The 17,749-nt window shown below is 41.6% G+C and overlaps 3 protein-coding genes across 4 annotated transcripts in view; 2 read left to right on the forward strand and 1 right to left on the reverse strand.

Annotated features, from left to right (window-relative positions):
• The first annotated feature begins 3,056 nt into the window (after positions 1-3,056).
• On the forward strand, positions 3,057-9,959 carry LOC118427327 (TLC domain-containing protein 4-B-like). The gene is made up of 6 exons (XM_035837063.1): positions 3,057-3,219; positions 4,490-4,579; positions 5,098-5,156; positions 5,582-5,673; positions 7,658-7,731; positions 8,467-9,959. Exons 1-6 carry the CDS (start codon positions 3,068-3,070, stop codon positions 8,732-8,734), a joined length of 735 nt encoding a protein of 244 aa, XP_035692956.1. The 5' UTR covers positions 3,057-3,067; the 3' UTR covers positions 8,735-9,959.
• LOC118427321 lies at positions 9,150-15,027 on the reverse strand. Of its 2 annotated transcripts, XM_035837056.1 has the most exons (5): positions 14,929-15,027; positions 13,295-13,537; positions 11,361-11,478; positions 10,818-11,053; positions 9,150-10,640 (listed from the first exon to the last, which is right to left on the reverse strand). In XM_035837056.1, the coding sequence occupies exons 2-5, from the start codon at positions 13,526-13,528 to the stop codon at positions 10,023-10,025; spliced, it is 1,206 nt and encodes a 401-aa protein (XP_035692949.1). In that variant the 5' UTR covers positions 13,529-13,537; positions 14,929-15,027; the 3' UTR covers positions 9,150-10,022. The 2 variants fall into 2 exon arrangements, with proteins under 2 accessions (XP_035692949.1, XP_035692950.1); XM_035837057.1 differs by lacking the exon at positions 13,295-13,537.
• Positions 15,028-15,957: 930 nt separating this feature from the next.
• LOC118427320 overlaps positions 15,958-17,749 on the forward strand; it is a 4,926-nt gene continuing 3,134 nt past the window's right edge. The window contains exons 1-2 of the mRNA XM_035837055.1: positions 15,958-16,025; positions 17,350-17,608. Coding sequence (XP_035692948.1) covers positions 17,360-17,608 — 249 coding nt within the window. The 5' untranslated portion in view covers positions 15,958-16,025; positions 17,350-17,359. The remainder of the gene's footprint in view (positions 16,026-17,349; positions 17,609-17,749) is intronic.

Below are 17,749 nucleotides of genomic sequence, written 5' to 3' on the forward strand. Positions count from 1 at the left end.
GCCGTAAGACTTATACCGGCCGATAAAAAATAATGGAATTTAAAGAGATCTACACATGCAACAATAGTTATTTCTGAGGTATGCACACTTCAGACATCTAGGTGTCCAATACATCATTTACAAAGCATCGATTACAATGCATTCGAAGACAACAAGGCGAAAAGTTTTCAGTATCTTTTTCGGGACAGGCAGCTCGTCGTGGGACGAACACACTGTCACATTTATTGCCAGATTTGTGGATCATAATTACACATGCTCACGGCACAAGACGAACATGATTTCACAGCATTTCTGAAACTTCTGTTGGTGACCTACAACTCATGTAAAAGTGTGAAGAACCGTTGCATAATAGCCCGGATCTACGACTGAATGGGCAAAATTGAACGTACGCGGCCATTTTCCCGCCATTTTTATATCTACGCTAGCAGTAAAGTGTTACGTCATAGCGGTTTTGACCGACAAAAGTTAAATGAAAATTCTTGACAGTATACGTCCGTTTTCTCATGACATTTTGTATGCTCATGCAGGTTTATGTTTTATGCATTTACTAACAGAAAAGGAAGGAACATGGAGGATGTATAAAGGTACATAGCGACAGTTAATTGTGCCATGTTTCTTCCGGCCGGTATTTTGTACCCCCTCCCAACCACGCGCCCGTTCGCCGTGTAATTCCGCGGCGTGTTACAATTACGATATTACGCTTTTAGCAGGACAAGAGTGGCAGAAAAGTAACACAGAAGAAGTGGCAAGGGTAAGCTATAACAGCAACATGTAACTGGAGAAAATGATGCGTTGACAATTTGTCAAATCAGTATGGCTAGAGAAATCGTCGTAAACGTGCCGGTACTATGATTGCCCATAGCAAGGTCGACAAAGCAATTTTTGCCTTGTTTAACACTTCGGACGGGCCCGAGTTTGGCCAGTCCTTCAGATAAGAAAACCCCCATGTGTCACTCGCCACGCGCTCCACCCTAGCAAAGGCATGGGAGTACTAAAAATTACTTTGTTACTTTTCTACAAGGCTTGAAAACTATTCGGATTAACCGCGAAAGTCGGGAACTCGGAAAGCTCCTTTTTCACCGTTGACACTGAATATGCTTAACTTTCAAACGTTATGGCGTCAAGATTACAAAGTGCGCGTTACTTTAATCACTTGAATTGCATAGTAATACCCATGGACAGAAAGCAGAAAGTAATCTGAGTACTACAAGGCTTGAAAACTATTCGGATTAACCGCGAAACCGTTGACACGGAACATTCTTAACTTTCAAGCCTGATGGCGTCCAGATTACAAACTGTGCGTTACTTTCATCACTTGAATTGCATAATAATACCCGTGGACAGAAAGTCATCTGAGTACTAAAAATTACTTTGTTACTTTTCTACAAGGCTTGAAAACTATTCGGATTAACCGCGAAAGTCGGGAACTCGGAAAGCTCCCTTTTCACGGGTGAAACTGAATATTCTTAACTTTCAAACCTTATGGCGTCAAGATTACAAAGTGTGTGTTACTTTAATCACTTGAATTGCATAGTAATACCCGTGGACAAAGAGCATAAAGTCATCTGAGTACTAAAATTACTTGGCTACAAAAATTTCTACATGGCTTGAAATCTATATATATTCGGATTAACCGAAAAGGCGCTGAATCTCATGCTACTAAACATTAATATAGCGGCTTTTTCAATGATCCCTCAAAGAAGAACAGTTCTTAGATCTAACTTGTATACATGCTTCAGTAGTGTGTTTTAGAACACTAGAGCAGAAAGTGACACACTGTGATATACTATATAAGTTGTGGCTTGGCGGCCGGTGCAACTATTGGTCATGTTAAATATTGGCTTAGATTACACAATATGTCTAATGATAGAATTGTTAAAAAAGCATACGACATTGACATTGTACAAGAACATGAATGGATTACACATGTACAAGATATACTATGCAGGCATGGTTTCCAAAATGTTTGGCTAAACCCTAATGTCGATGCCAAATATTTTGGAAACATGTTTAAGGAACGCCTAAAGGACACATTTCTTTCGAACTGGAGACAAAATATAAGAAACTTTAGTAAACTGGCAACATATTCGAAAATTAAGACAACCTTCGCTCTAGAAAATTACCTATCAAGTCAAAACAGATCATTTACTAATAGCATAACAAAACTGAGGATTGGAGCACATGCTTTGGAAATTGAAAAGGGTCGTCACAAAAATATACCAGCTGAAAAGAGAATGTGTCCCATCTGCAAAGACAGTATTGAAGATGAATATCATTTCCTGATGATATGCCCTTATTATAATGAAGAAAGGAAAAAGTTATTGACCATGTATAACAACGGAACAACATTACCTAAAACAAGCAGAAAAATATTCGATGTACTTCTATCCTGTCCCGACTCCATATCTGTCCACCTAGGCCAATATATATATATTATGCTATGCAAAAGAGAAGTAGTGCTTTAACAAAGTGAAATACACCATGCCGCCATATTTTCTATCATATTAGACTAGTATACTGATGTAAGTAGTTTATAGTTGTTAGTTATACGTAATTTGCCATACATTGTACCTGTTACAATCGTTGTGCAATAAACTTGACTATGACTATGTTAGTTGAGTCTTACATTACTACAGTTCTATATTACTTATCTGTCAAATACAGGTAGTTTGAAGTATGGCATGAGAATGGGCTATGACGGGTTGAAATATACCGCACCCCCACCCAAAGAAATCTGATTGAACAGTCCAGTATACCGGTCAAACTAGTCGGTTCAGTCTTTGCCCATTTCGCAGAAAACACACACCACCCCTCCTCTACTGGTTACGTTACATATGAGTCTTACATTACTACAGTTCCATAATGTTAATTTATCAAGTAAAGCGTGTGAAGTATGGGACGAGAATGGACTATGACGGGCTGAAATATTCCGCACCCCAGCCCCCCAAAAATCTGATGGAACAGTCTGGTATGTTACAATACCGGTCAATTAACAAACTAGTCGGTCCAGTCCAGTTTGCAGAAAACAGCCCCCCCCCCCCCCCCCCCTTGTCACCACCGCCCAGCCATGGCGTACTCAGGAATGCACCTTCTCACGATCCTCGCCAGTTTCTCCTTCCATCTCGCCATCTTTAAGTGGCCGGCTGCTCCGCTGCTCAGGAGACTGTCTCCTGTCTTCAAGACGCTGCCGCCCGGCAAACAGGTGGTGCTGAGGGACTGGTAAGACTTTTCTCAAGACATCGATGCTGACTTTCGTCTCGTAAGCGGTCGTTCGTCTTTTGAAACGGTCGTCGCGTTTTGAAATGGTTGTCGCCTTTCAAGTGTATTATCGATCCCCGTCACTTTAAGTACTAAAAGTATATAGCACGTTCTGCCCACACCGTGATGTTTGTTGGTATGTTTGATACATGTATAGGGTTAGGGTTTTGGCTTTTTTTAGTTGTGGTCGAACCCAAGTTGACGCACTTTCTGAGTTTTTTTTGCAATAATTCTTTTAACCATTTACTACGATATGCTGTCGTACATTTGTAACTGATTACTGTAATTTAAATGTTGATATATATACGTTTATGCTTTTTGTTAATGGTGAGGGGTGTCATGGGATAAGCGTGTCATGTTACATTGCACGGTGTGAGAATTCCCGAGGTTCCTTTGTAATGCATATGTGGGACTTAATTCAAGACAAGGAAAAATGTCATCGTAAATCCTTCCGGATATCTAGAGGTTCTTGTGTTATGCTGACTACAAACATCCCGAAACACAAAAACACACACAAAAGGGCACACACACACACAGACGCACACTGAAAACAATATTTCAATTTTTCATAGAAATAAGCATGTCGGATGAAGGCTTTAAAAAGTTTATGTAAGAATGTGTAGTGAATGTTGTACTTCTTTTTTCAGTTTCTTAAATATACTTGTGCTTGTATAATGTATATCAGATCTATATTGCTAAAACGGTACTACGTACAGTTTGAATAAAAGCCAGTCGTGACATCGGCTCCGGCAAGTTTTTGACGAGTTTTAGGCGATTTCGTCGGGCTTTCTATTTCCATCAGCCCTAAGACCGGCGTGAAAACGGGCCAACGTAGATAGCCAGACGAAAAGACGTCAAAAACTGGGCTTGCTGAGCAGAACCATTCTCTTACGCAGAGACACCCAACGGCGCCAGCAAACCGCCTCTTGTCTGTACTCTGCTATCTCAACAGTCACCATCAGTTCCAGTGGGCGTCGCCACCAACCAGATGTCAGCCAATCAGAGAATAGGCCTTTCAAAAGAGATCCCGCATATATAATCATATATAAGTGTAAGCTCATTAATATCTATGAGCAGGGCGGTTAGGAACTGATGGTGACGGTTGAGATAGCAGAGTACAGACAAGAGGCGGTTTGCTGGCGCCGTTGGACGTCTGCTCAGGAGAATGAGCAGAACATTTGCCTGGAGAGTATCGCCAGCCCAGTAACACCATGTCTGCTCCCCTGCCCAGTGTGATGTCGCTGGTACACGCGCTGATTCCCAGCACTGTCGGCCTGTACGTGTTCCTGTACCCGGGGGACGTGCAGCCGGACACAGTCTGGTGAGTGTCTTAGTATAAGTCGGTTTGCGGTTTCAACTGCGTATGCGCGAGGTCATTCTTGTCTAGTCTAGACCGTGCTTGGGGATATAGGGTTAGAAGATGTTATGATATTTTGAAAAGGAACAGGCTCTTTGGAGCACATATCTTTCCTGTCCATCTCCAAGTACTCAATCTGTACGTGTGAGACCACATAGTTTGCAGTGCACTAGCGACACCAAGCTGCAGTACCAACTAGAAGTAGTAGTTTTCGCCCTGAGGAAGGTGACAGGCGCTCCACCGAAACGTCGGTTTGGCATCAAATCTCGGTTATGTGGCTTCTGTCTATGAAAACTTTTCCCCACTGGCTATGGTGTACAGTTATATTATGTCTATTGTGTACAGTTATATTACGTATGAAGTATACCACGCTTTGGCATCAAATCTCGGTTATGTGACTTATGTCTATGAAAAATCTTCCTTATATTATGTACAGTTATATTACGTATGAAGTACCACGCTTTGGTTCTCATGTCCCCCAGGTATGACTCTCCACTTGTCAGACATGCGACGTGCGTGGGGCTGGGCTACACGCTGGCAGGTATGTGGGCAGGTTTATATGGCGTTTAACGTTTATCTGCACACAAGTTGCTTTGCAAATAATAAAATATGATTTGTGCAGAGAAGATTCAAAGGCCTAAAGGTTTCTTTATCAAATCCCCCTTCTAGGAAATGCCCCATCATCCCAGATTTTACTGTGATGTTTGTCCCAACTTCTCTCTCCTCATTTCGTACCTGTTCAAGTTTTCTAATAAGCCCTTTCACAGAGAATATATATATATATATATATATATATATATATATATATATATATATATATGATACATATTACCTAGAATTCCTGTTGCCGCACATGCGTTCTAACCTCTGTGAAAGGGCTTATTGCCAAAGGTATATTGGTACAGTGTGTTCTGATGCATTTGTCTGTCATGCAATTTGTAAACGTTTGGGATGTTTTTACCACAGATACCCTCCTCCAGGCGGTCTGCCCTTCACTGTACAACCGGACCATGACGCTGCATCACGTGATCGCCCTGTGTGGAGGGTACGCTGTCAGCGTAAGTCATCAGCCTGGACACTGGGAACGAGATGTGGCGGTCTCTAACCCAGGCTGACTCTTGTCCACCCTAAAGGTGCACTCTCACTGCGTTAGCGTCAAGCTTGCGTCACTGTGGGGTTCGTTCATTGCAACATTGTTTTGTTATTTTCTCCGATTTTTTTATAATCTAGATATTGCGTGATACGCGTAAAAGTATGACTTATAAGACGACAAAATACACAAAAAGTAAGAAAATTCGTTCTTTTTCTCTGGAATTCGTTGAGTAGCTTTCGAAACCAACAGTGACGCAAGCTTGACACGAGTGCAATGAGAGTGCACCCTACCCTTTCAACACGGTGCACGCGCGGATCCAGGGGGAGGCGCGCCAGGCGCACGCCTCCCCCTTCAGCTGGCAAAAAAAAAATGGCAAGATAAACCCAGGCTACTAAAGGTCTTCGGAAGTTATGCCAAGAATAATGACAACGTTATAAGACTAATTCGCTTACTTGAAAGGAGATTTTCTGGTAATTATTTAGAGAAACTTGCAGTTTGCAATTACTAGTGGGTCTTTCGAGTCACGTAAACTTACGGTAAAGGCCCGGGGCGGGGACGGAGCGAGGCCGCATCAATTTCTCCCCATGAAACTGGTGGGTCGTTGTAAGCCAAAATCGGCGCTCAAAGATATAAAAAGAGCGTGGAAACTTGGTAAGATATCCAGAAAATCAGCGGAAGTTAATTATTTTTGATAAACTGGTGATTTATATCGTCCGTTATCGGCTTAGAGAGACGCAACCGGTCGACCCCGCCTAGGGAAAATCGGCGTCGTGCGCCGACACCCCCCACTATGTCTCCAGTTCTGATCAGTCGCCGAAATGACCGTGCTGACGTTTTTGTTGTCATTTTCCCCCGATTAATCGTCATCAATTGCCACCACAGAAGCAAAAAGAGTCCAAAATATATGCAATTTCAAATGCATAAGACACTTTCAAAATCGTCTCCGACAAGCCGCTTAGATCCCACGAGATTTCTATGCGATTTTATAGGAGCGCGAGCCGCTTCGCGGAGAAAGGCAAATCGGCAGCCAGGTACAAATAATTTTGTGATATTGTTTGTGTAGCGTGGCGTCATTTATGAATATTAAGAAGGAGGAACTAGCCTTCGTTCGGTTTGTCCTCAGTGGTAGTTGCTAAAAATAGTAAAAAATGTCCCTAACGTGAACTAGGCAGCCACAGACATGACAAAGAGAGGGGAGACCCCGCTCTCGTGACCCCCCCCCCCCCCCCCCCTTAGCAAATTTCTGGATCCGCCAGTGCGGTGATCAGTATTCTCTTGCATAACGGGTACCGATCATGACATCATTGCATTTCATACATACATCAAGTTCTCGATACCAGAAATACTTTAACATATGTGGCCTTTCCTTGGCTCAGTTTTTTCTTAAAACTTTTTTTCCAATGTAAAGCTACCACCAATGTGTCATCGGTAATTTAGAACATCACACCATAGACAATCTGAAAAGTTGACGTCAGGCGATATTCAAAGAGTGCCCCAACCCCAAAAATGATGTATGAGTTAATGTTTAGTCATTAAAAGTGGGGTACAGAACCAACAAGACAACATTCTTGAACAAGTTGAACTGTAAATTCCAACACCAAAATTACTAACCCAAATTTTCGACTGAACAACACCAGTCTTTGTCATGACGGTGGGCGCCACAGACTTCCTGCAACCTATGACCCAATGCTCACTTAGTCACGTGTTCTATCTCACAATTCCTTGACAAAGATTAATGCTGTTCAGTCGAAAATTTGGGTGAGTCTAATTTTCCGTTGGACATCTACAGTTCAACTAGTTCAACAATAATGACTTCTGCTAACACAGATGAACTTTCAAGTTCAGATAACATTGGTATCAGATTCTTCTCATGACAGAAGATTCCACACGTTTGTAACTTAACCAAGCTTCGTTCTGTAACCTAACCAAGTTTCTCTCGCGGTATCCAGGTGGATCCGGTTGTGCCGTACTTCATTAACTACTGGCTGATGATGGAGCTATCCGGTCCTTTCCTCCACCTCAGGTAACAACAGCTACACATGCAAGAATTTACCTGGATAAGCTTGAAGCTTTTGATAATGAATTTGCTCAGTGCAAGACAATAGATCAAGAGACCACGTATGGGTACTGAAGTAGCAAACACTGGAACAACATCTCTTCTCGCCAAGTCCGAAACATCAGAGTTGAGACAAGCTCAACTCGGTAGGATCTAGGAGTCAGGACTAACTGTTACCAGTACAGAGAGTACTTTCCTTTTGGTTCCTTTTCGCACCTTTTCGTTTCTTTTCGCACTTTCGGTACAGGCAGCACGTTACAAGACTGTCATCATGCAGTACGCACACGGCAGAAGTTGGAAAACAGTTGGTGGTCAGCAATATCAAAATGCAACACAACACCAAGAGTCTGACATCTGGGCTTATTTGGTCTTGTGCATTCTCCTACGCAGAGACATCCAACGGCGCCAGCAAACCGCCTCTTGTCTGTACTCTGCTATCTCATGATCAACCATCAGTTCCTGTGGGCGTCGCCACAAACCAGCTGTCAGCCAATCAGAGAATATGCCTTTCAATTTTCAAAATGGATCTTGCATATATAAGGTAAGCAGGGCGGTCAGGAACTGATGGCTACGGTTGAGATAGCAGAGTACAGACAATAGACGGTTTGCCAGCGCGGTTGGATGTCTCTACCTAGAAGAATGGTCTTGTGTTGAAACATAAAGATAAACTTGAATGATGTGATGTTGTTATCACTTCTCCAGGTCTATCTTACTCGGCCTGGGCCAGGGGAAGTCCACGCTGTACCAAGTGAACGGCGTCCTCCTATTGGTCGTGTTTTTCGCCTGTCGTGTCGTCACCATCCCTGTCTGGTGGGTACAGTTCTATCAACACGTGACCTCAGATGATCTGGCCGGGTTTCGTGTCGCCACGATCGTCAGTTTGTTTGTGTTACATCCTGCCATTAACGTGTTAAACTTGTACTGGTTCGGCAAGATCAGCTGGTTAGTGTATCGCTACCTGTCTACATAACTCCGAAAATAATTCATCAGGTTAGTAGAATATAGGATATAGGAGATTTCTTTTGCACAACCAGTAGGTACCGCTTACTTGGCTTACGTTTCGATGTCTGTCAGACACCTTCCTCAGAGCTTCTGACTGGAGTTCTGCTTCTCGCCGCTGTAAGTAGCAGATGTAGGTGACGCTTTGGCGGTGAGAAAACAATGTATTTCTGTCTGCTTTGTTGTTAAAAGATTAATATTAAAGATTTGGAAACACAATATCGCCCAAGAGTCAGTAATATCTACACTAATAATACAGACCGTTGACTTTTCTCATCATTCCGTTGTTGGGGCAAGCTTTCGGGCCATTTGGGCATGTTAGCCACAAAATGGAGTCAGTATGGCCTAAAAATCTCTAATTAATGAGGGTTTGTTACTTACGGATGTACCGTGTGTCTTTCGTTTACTCATACAGAATTTTTCTTCTTTGGAGATGGTCAACATGACGAAAAATCACTAAATGAGCAAATATGTAGCCTGATGATATACATGTAGTACGGACACTACCATGGTAGCCATGACTGTAGTAGTAGAAGTAAAAGTTGTTGGATAGCTGTAAAGTGGCAACAATATGGAAACCATGGGTGCATGTACGTAGTTATCAATTTTGTAAGTGATACCAATCTACCACATTATTGTCACTTTTACTACACCAGTGCACATCTTGAATACAGGAATGAATTCATGGTGTCTATTTTGAAAATCAAACCATCTTGTTACCATCTTATTTTTGCCCTATCAAATCATTTTTGTAATCTGCAAAGAAAATTATCCATAAAATTTACCTGTTTTGGCCTAATCAATTTTAGCATTTTTTTTCTTATTTTGCAGTAAATTTGGGTGGAATGTTCAGTTACATTTGCTACAATTGAGGATGTCACAGTACCTTTTACATGATAAATAGACCTTCATATTTCTGTTGGAAATGTCTACAGATTTTTTGTGTACATTGTAGCGTAAACAAGCTGATGTAAGATCTATCTATTCAATACATATCAATCTTTTAGGTAGCCAAGCGTTCATGCTCAAAGTAAAATACATAAAAAATCCAGAGTCAACCTCGATCATTAATATCTGAATTTGGACATTGATATAGTTATCTAAGTATGCATAATTATATCCTGTTTTATCTGCACCTTGTCAAATACGTTAGCATTAGGATGATAAGAATTAAAGGCAGCAGTATTAACAAATAACACCTCAGATTTTATATTTTTTTCCATCTTGTGAACTTGCTGTAGCTTTAATTACGAATGTTTTCAAATCTGGGTAAGAGTTCCGTTGATTACAAAGTCTGGTTGGTGGATTTCCATGTTAGCATGTTCAATAACCTTTAAGATGATACCCATCTCCCACTCCCCCACCCAGCTGCCTCCCCCACTTGGCCCCCTACTGGACAATCTATGGCCCGCCTGACTGTCAACACCGAAAACCTTTCGTATTTTATGTTTGGCATCTTTATCCCGACATCCGATTCCGAGAATATCCATGACCTTCAGAACCATGCCCTCCTTATACCTACATAACTCATCGTATCTCAGTATCACATGGAAACATTTATGTGGGTCATCTTTCGTCAGCTCATTTGCTTTTTTCATAAACATGAGCCAAATACAGGCAAAGAACCAGACGACACCATGGGTAACGGGAATGGAAGTAAACACAGGGACATCCCATGGAGCAGGGAACACTATGTCACCTATGTTCTCAACATACTTGACATCACGTTTAAGAGCAGTTTGGAGCCAGTACTTCCAATAGCGGCCCTCTGCCATGAGATGGAGGTTAGAGTCCACATATCCGATGACGTCCCGATACAGGAAGATGTTCTTCACTCTTGGCAATGCGGTTTGCAACAGGTCTGCAATGGGAAGAACCTGTGGATATAGAAACTGTCAGTACAATGCGGGAACGAGGTTTAACGAGATGGAAATGAAGTCAGATAGTCAGATTATGAAACACATTCATTCGATCGTGATAACAGCAGGGTTTTGCCCCGCACTGCATTAATCAATGCAGTCAATCTATATTGTGTAGCTTCCTTGTTGACTTACCTGGCCACGCAATTTGTAACAGGTTATTGTTTTGGAAGGATCGTCCTGTAACAGGGAGTAGTTGAAAAGAGTGTTGGTGTGTCTTATGACGGTCATGAGCATTTCCTTCTCATCCAAAGATGTATCCTTTTGGAGGGCGTAACGTGAGAAATTGGTGTGCACGTCGGATTCAGAAATCGTGTGCATCTCACCACTTGCTTGTAGAGCTTTGACCAGCAGTGTCGATCCGCATCGCACTGTTTGTAAAAGAATGACAATAATTGTCTTTTAGGATTTCTTCAATGTTTGTTGCTTGTCAATCGTGTTTCGTATATAAGAACGGATATCCTACTTTATTAAGGTAATACCAATAAACGCCTTTCTAACAGAATCATTTTGTGCTTTTTGTCGCCTGTGACCTTTTATTTGGCAAAATACATTCATGTAATGAAATAAACAAATAGTGCAGTTTCATGATTTTTTTAATAATCTATAGCATTATCTAAAGAAAAGTAATAGCAATGGCTCAATTCCTGTTTTGGGGTATGTAAATTACTGGCTTACTTGTATGATGGAGGAAAATAGTTGTGACATGTTCAACGTCTTTGGCAACTTCAGTAGCGACATCTGCCAACTGGGAAAATGGTATCACGAGTAGTTCTTCAGCTGTCGACATCAAGGGCTGAAAAGAGATAGGAAAGTTATGTTCCAGAGAAACGAGGTTTGTCGATTATATAGCTTTGTTGTTGCACCCCGATAATATTTGAGAGAGTTCCGTCCAAGAAACGGATGAGTTATTGTTTCTTAAACCCTATTCAGACCGGGCTTTTTTGGTCAATCTGGGACGGTTGTGTGTGTGTGGGGGGGGGGGGGGGAGTTGAGGCCTCTCCCCGTCTAACTCCTGTAACTCACAAACGACTTATCATATGACCCCTTTTTTTAGAGAATGACGTAGACATAAAATATGACTATTGTAGGAAATTTGACGTCGTTATGACGTAATATTGCGTTATTATGACGTCATTAATGTGATTGTATTGGCTGGAACCATGAAGAAAAGTGTATTCCCATAAAACTTCAAGTTGTGCTTCGAAAATGCAACAGCCATTGTAGATAACAAAATAATAATGTCTGCTACCACTTCTGTTGTCAATAGCAACATCGGGTCAGCTAGTTATGAATTTTAAGGGATGATATGAAAGCTAGTTCTACGTGATCTGGTACAATGGTCCGCCATCTTGGATCTAGGCCGATGGCGTCGTTCAATTAGCATAATTCATGCACACCTAATTATCAAAAATAAACTTAATGAGATAAAGTTTTATTCATGTAATAAAATAGCTTTTATATAGCAAGAAAACCTGAAAAATACAGTGTTAGAACTGAAATTAGCGATTTTTGTAAAAAAAATGCCTATTAAAAACTGATTGCTATGGCAAGACGAAAAACAGAAATGTTTCCAAACTTGTTGAAATTTTTGCCAACTAAATTTTAAGAAAATTTCCGAATTTTGTGGCTGTAGGGTAAGCCGTTCGGGCGTTATGCGACATAAAAGTTGGCACAGGCCTCACCCCCCCCTGTCTGAATAGGGTTAAGCATACACAAAAGCTACAAAGTTAATGGTTCATTTTTCTCTCTTTTTTTGTAGTCAATGCTTCTTTCAACTTAGACTTAAGCTACTTCAAGATTTGTACATATCGATATCGCTGGTTTTGATATTTAGACTTAATGCTTTTACGGCAAAGGGCTACAACGCTTCCGATTGCTCAAAGAGTAAGTTGTGCCATGCAACAATTACCTCATATTTTTTCCTTCTGTTTGAACAAAAGGCATTTAGCGTGATTTAGAAGAGACTCCTACATATCAGACCTTATATAGAAACATCATTTCGTTGTTGACAAGATGTTCCTGTTTATATTGCAAAATGTGTAATTGGAAGGATACGGAGATTTTAGTACCACTCTGATAGAATTTATTGAAATGTCGTGATGGCTGTCTTAGTAGCGCTATCTCTCTTCGATTTTAAATCTAACAGATCGCTCGACGAAATGCATTGGAAAAATAACAGTTTTTTTCGTGCTTCGTAGCTGTTCTATTGTCTTTTTAGTCACCCTTTTTGTGTTTTTTTAATGATATAGCCAGAATATAATCTATGTTAACAAACATCCACTTTAGGTCGCTGTGAGAGCGCAGCGCGATCGCAGTCTTGTGGAAAGTATAGTACACAAGATTTTATTTTTGTACGAAAATAGCAGTAATATAGCAATTGATGAAGTTTGGCGCAGGCCTCAAAAGCTCCCCCCCCCGTATGAATAGGGTTAAGGAGCATACAATTCGTCAATCTTCTCCTTAAAAAAAATTAGAAAATAGATAGCACATAATAAATCATTACTAACCAGATCATCTTGGCAATAGCACCTCAGAAAAAGCATTCTTATTGACAATAATACCAAACAAAATTATTAAAAGGTTCTGACAAGTAGAAATGTAAGCTTTACCTCTCTTATGAATGGAGCTGCCTTAACTTTAGACAAGTCCTTTGGTCTCGCCAACACAAGTGCCTTGTCTTTAAAGTCAGCACAGCACACGAGGTAGTCACGACCGTGCTCGCGGAAAAACTTGGCCGGGTTGGAAACTGACACTTTTTCCTTCCTTGCTTCAAAATCGCTGAACTGCGTTGGGTTAAGGTGATTCAGACCCGCTTTCACGCAGACTTGCAGTAGGTATGCCATCTTTTAAATCTGAAATTTGGCACACAGTTATTTTAATCCGGGGGCCTAAGCATTTGCACGAACCCTATGAGATTCGTACGAACATTATGTGATACGGACGAATCACGATGCGAAAACGTACGAACCTTATGTGATTTGCACGAACTTTATGCGAATGACGTGATGTCACGTGACCCGGTGGCGGTTGGCCGGTTTCATAAGGTTCGTGTGTGTTAACATAGTGATTCGTGCGAATCACATAAGGTTCGTACGTTTTTGCATAGTGATTCGTCTGATTTTCATAAGGTTCGTGCGTTTTCACATAGTAATTCGTGCGTATCACATAATGTTCCTACGAATCTCATAGGGTTCGTGCAAATGCTTAGGCACCCCTGTTGATGTCACGTTAACGTACTTGTAGCATAAAGGGTTTGGACTGATCACAAGCTGTTAAATCTATGAGACACATTACGTATACGTGTTTACAGACTGGTGCCTATTTGCCAATGTGGGTCATTTAACCCGGTGATACGTTAATGATTAACGGTTGGTAAAAACAAGTCTTATCATTGTAAATCTACGATTATCCGGGCATATTAATGCACACATTGCCATGAGTTGAGGTACATGTCTTGCAGGACACGAGTTGTAGGTACATGTACAACGGCAAGGCTAACATCCTTGCAACAATAAGAGGCACCTGTAAGGACTTGCGCCGGCCTATAGACTTCCTAAAATAGATAAGAAGTAGGTCAGGGGGCGGAGGAAAAGGGGAGGAATCCTGGGTCCTCGGGTAGGAACATGTCAGACGTAGTGTTGTATAAAAACTATAAGCCTAGGAAGTTCTTCTCCTGTCTATTATCGTTTTAGTTGACTGCAATCTTTGATTTCATTGGGTTATCGTAGGAACAAGTAAGAAATAAATGTTACGGTGTAGGTTTGCAGACCGTTATCATTGATCATGACAACATATGTGAACATATTTTTGCATGTTATGATCATGTACACAGCGTTGTACAGTTGCCCTTTGTCCAGGGGCCATGTACTTCAACCTCTTTTCACGACACCAGGGAAATCACTTAGCCAAACTCTTGAAGAAACTCGAGAACGACCTAAAACACACAGTTTCATAGCAATTGCGTTTGGTTAAATCCGGTCAAACATGTAAATGGTAGTGTTTTCTGGGGGAAATTATAGTAATGTATTGTGTAACTTCCAAATGCTAATGCAAAGTTAACGTTTTGATGCCAGAAAACTCGCTCACAGTGACGATGCCTTACGTATGGCAAGATAGGGTTGGTGGTCCTGTTTGTAAATGACAGTTGTTATTGAGTAACACAGCCACACAAAGTAAGGATCCCGAAACGCCAAGTCATGCTAGTCTATGACAATCACACACAAGGTGACATGTCCGTACGTACCTGAGTAAATTTGATCTCTGGGTTGAAGTTCGGAGTAGGGAGGTACGGAGCGGCCATTTGCAGCCTGGCGAGCAGAAAAAGGGGCGTGTCCATGCGGGGTCAGGGTCCACTGGCGCTTTGTTGAACGACTGACGGTAATCTCCAAGTAGATGTTGGGACGGCTAGAAACTGTTAAGTTTCCTAGCTGCCCTTTCTTTAACCTTCACGGAAGGGAAACATGTCGTTTTTGCTCCGTTTCTTCCTCTCCAAACAGATAAGGTCAATGACCAGACGGTCGCCACCAAGGTTGCTGGTTGCCCTGTGGTGTTTCATTACAATAAGCCTTCTCACACTAGTTATCACGCATGCGTGGGTGAAAGGAACTCTGGGTAATATGTCAAAGTTGAAGGCACACAGACGTAAACAGTCTGACGTCTCTACCATTGTGTCGATTTGCGTAGCAATGTCCGAATGTAATGGCGCCTGCAAAATGGCGGAATGTTGATTTTCTGTGTGCCTTCAACTTTGACATATTACCCAGAGTTCATTTCACCCGCGCGTGCGTGGTAACGAGTGTGAGAAGGCTTATATGCAGCAAAAGACTTAGGAGACCCTTCCTGTACACTTCGAACAGGACCTACTCTATGATAGTTTTGGTATATTAGAAGGGGAGCATGTTGTCACGCCTTGGCTCCTGTGTGAAGTTGATGTTTTCATCTACCTGATTGATGTGGTCAAAGCAGCCATCAGCTACTCTCTTTTTTAGCTTGCAATAAGTGCCATAATACAAAGCAGAACCACTTGAGTGTCTCCTAGGTCTTTTGCTGCATACTAAGTATTGTAATGAAACACCACAGGGCAACCAACAACCATGAAGGCGGCCGTCTGGTCATTGACTTTATCGGTTTGGAGCAGAAGAAACGGAGCAAAACAACATGTTTCCCTTCCGTGAAGGTTAAAGAAAGGGCAGCTAGTCCCAACATCTACTTGGAGATTACCGTCAGTGACGTTCAACAAAGCGCCAGTGGACTCTGACCCCGCCCTGGCCCTTTTTCTGCTCGCCAGCCGCTCCGTACCTCCCCACTCCGAACCCCTTACCTGAGATCAAATTTACCCAGGTAAGTACAGACATGTCACCTCGTGTGTGATTGTCATAGACTAGCATGACTTGGCGTTTCGGTATATCCTTACTTGTGTGGTTGTGTTACTCAATAACAACTCTTTATTAATAAACAGGACCACCTACCCTCTCTTGCCACACGTAAGGCATCGTGTGGGCGAGTTTTCTGGCATCAAAACTTTAACTTTGCATTGAAGTTGCACAATACATAACTATAATTTCCCCCAGGAAACACTACCATCTACATGTCTAAACGGCTTCAACCAAACGCAATTGCGCTGAAAGTATTTTTGTAGATCGTTCCCAAGTTTCTTCTAGAGTTTGGCTAAGTGGTTTACCAGGTGTGGTGAAAACAGGTTCAAGTACATGGTACAAAGGGCAACTGATTGTACAGTGCTGTGTACGTGATCAGAATGACATGCAAAAAAATGTTTACATATGTTGTCATGACGGTCTGCAAACCTACACCCGAACATTTATTTTTTACTTGTTCCTACGATAACCCAATGAAATCAAAGATTGTAGTCAACTGAAGCGATAATAGACTGGAGAAGAACTTCCTAGGCTTACACAACACTGCTACCACAGCCCCCCCCCCCCCTTTCCGCCGCCCCCTGATCTACTTCTTATCTAATTTAAGAAATCTATAGGCCTGCTTAGAACCTTGCAAGTGTCTCTTACTGTCTCTATTGCAAGGATGTTAGCATTAACCTTACCGTTGTACCTACAACTTTAAGTCCTGCAAGACATGTGCCTCAACTCATGGCAATGTGTGCATTAATGCCCGGATAATCATAGATATACAATGATAAGACTTGTTTGAAATTTACCAACCGTTAATCATTGATGTATCACCGGGTTAAAATATAACATTATTGCACAACAATTGTAGAAGGTACAAAGTATGGCATATCTACATAACTACAGTTCTATAGCTTAACGTGAGCCTTATCTTAATACAGCAGTTGTAGTATGGGATAAGGTTTTTTTTACCATCATTGGAGGCTTTTACAGTCATTGGAGGAATTTCTAACGTCTACACATGTTTTGATATACACAGTATTTTCCTATGTCTGCCATGCAGGGGTTGTCACATTGTGTCATTATGAATTCAAATTTGTACTTAAGGTCCATTGAGATGAATTGTTATAAAATGACAGCCTAGTGTATAGAGAATTGCGTGTATCAATGACCCACTTTGGCAAATGGGCACTAGTCTGTAAACACGTATACATTATGTGTCTCATAGATTTAACAACTTGTGATCTTTATGCTACACTTATTTATTCGTTACATTAAAACAACTGAATGCCAAATTTCAGATTTAAAAAAATGGCGTACCTACTGCAAGTCTGCTGTAAGAAGATCTACCTGACAGCGGGAGGGCATCACACCGACCCAACACAGTTCAGCGATTTTGAAGCAAGGAAGGAGAAAGTGCAAGTTTCCAACCCGGCCAAGTTTTTCCGCGATCACGGTCGGGACTACCTCGTGTGCTGTGCTGACTTTGAAGACAAGGCACTTGTGTTGGCGAAGCCAAAGGATTTGTCTGAAGTAAAGGCAGCTCCATTCGTGAGAGAGGTAAAGTTTACATTTCTACTTGTCAGAGGCCTGTAAACAATTTTGTTTGGTATTATTGTTCCTGTGACTAAGAAATGTCTGAGTGCTGTTGCAAAAATGATCCGGGTAGTAATTGTCTATTCTGCGCTAACTATTTTTTTT

The sequence above is a fragment of the Branchiostoma floridae genome, chromosome 12 (assembly GCF_000003815.2).
Source record: "Branchiostoma floridae strain S238N-H82 chromosome 12, Bfl_VNyyK, whole genome shotgun sequence".
Lineage (NCBI taxonomy): Eukaryota > Metazoa > Chordata > Leptocardii > Amphioxiformes > Branchiostomatidae > Branchiostoma > Branchiostoma floridae.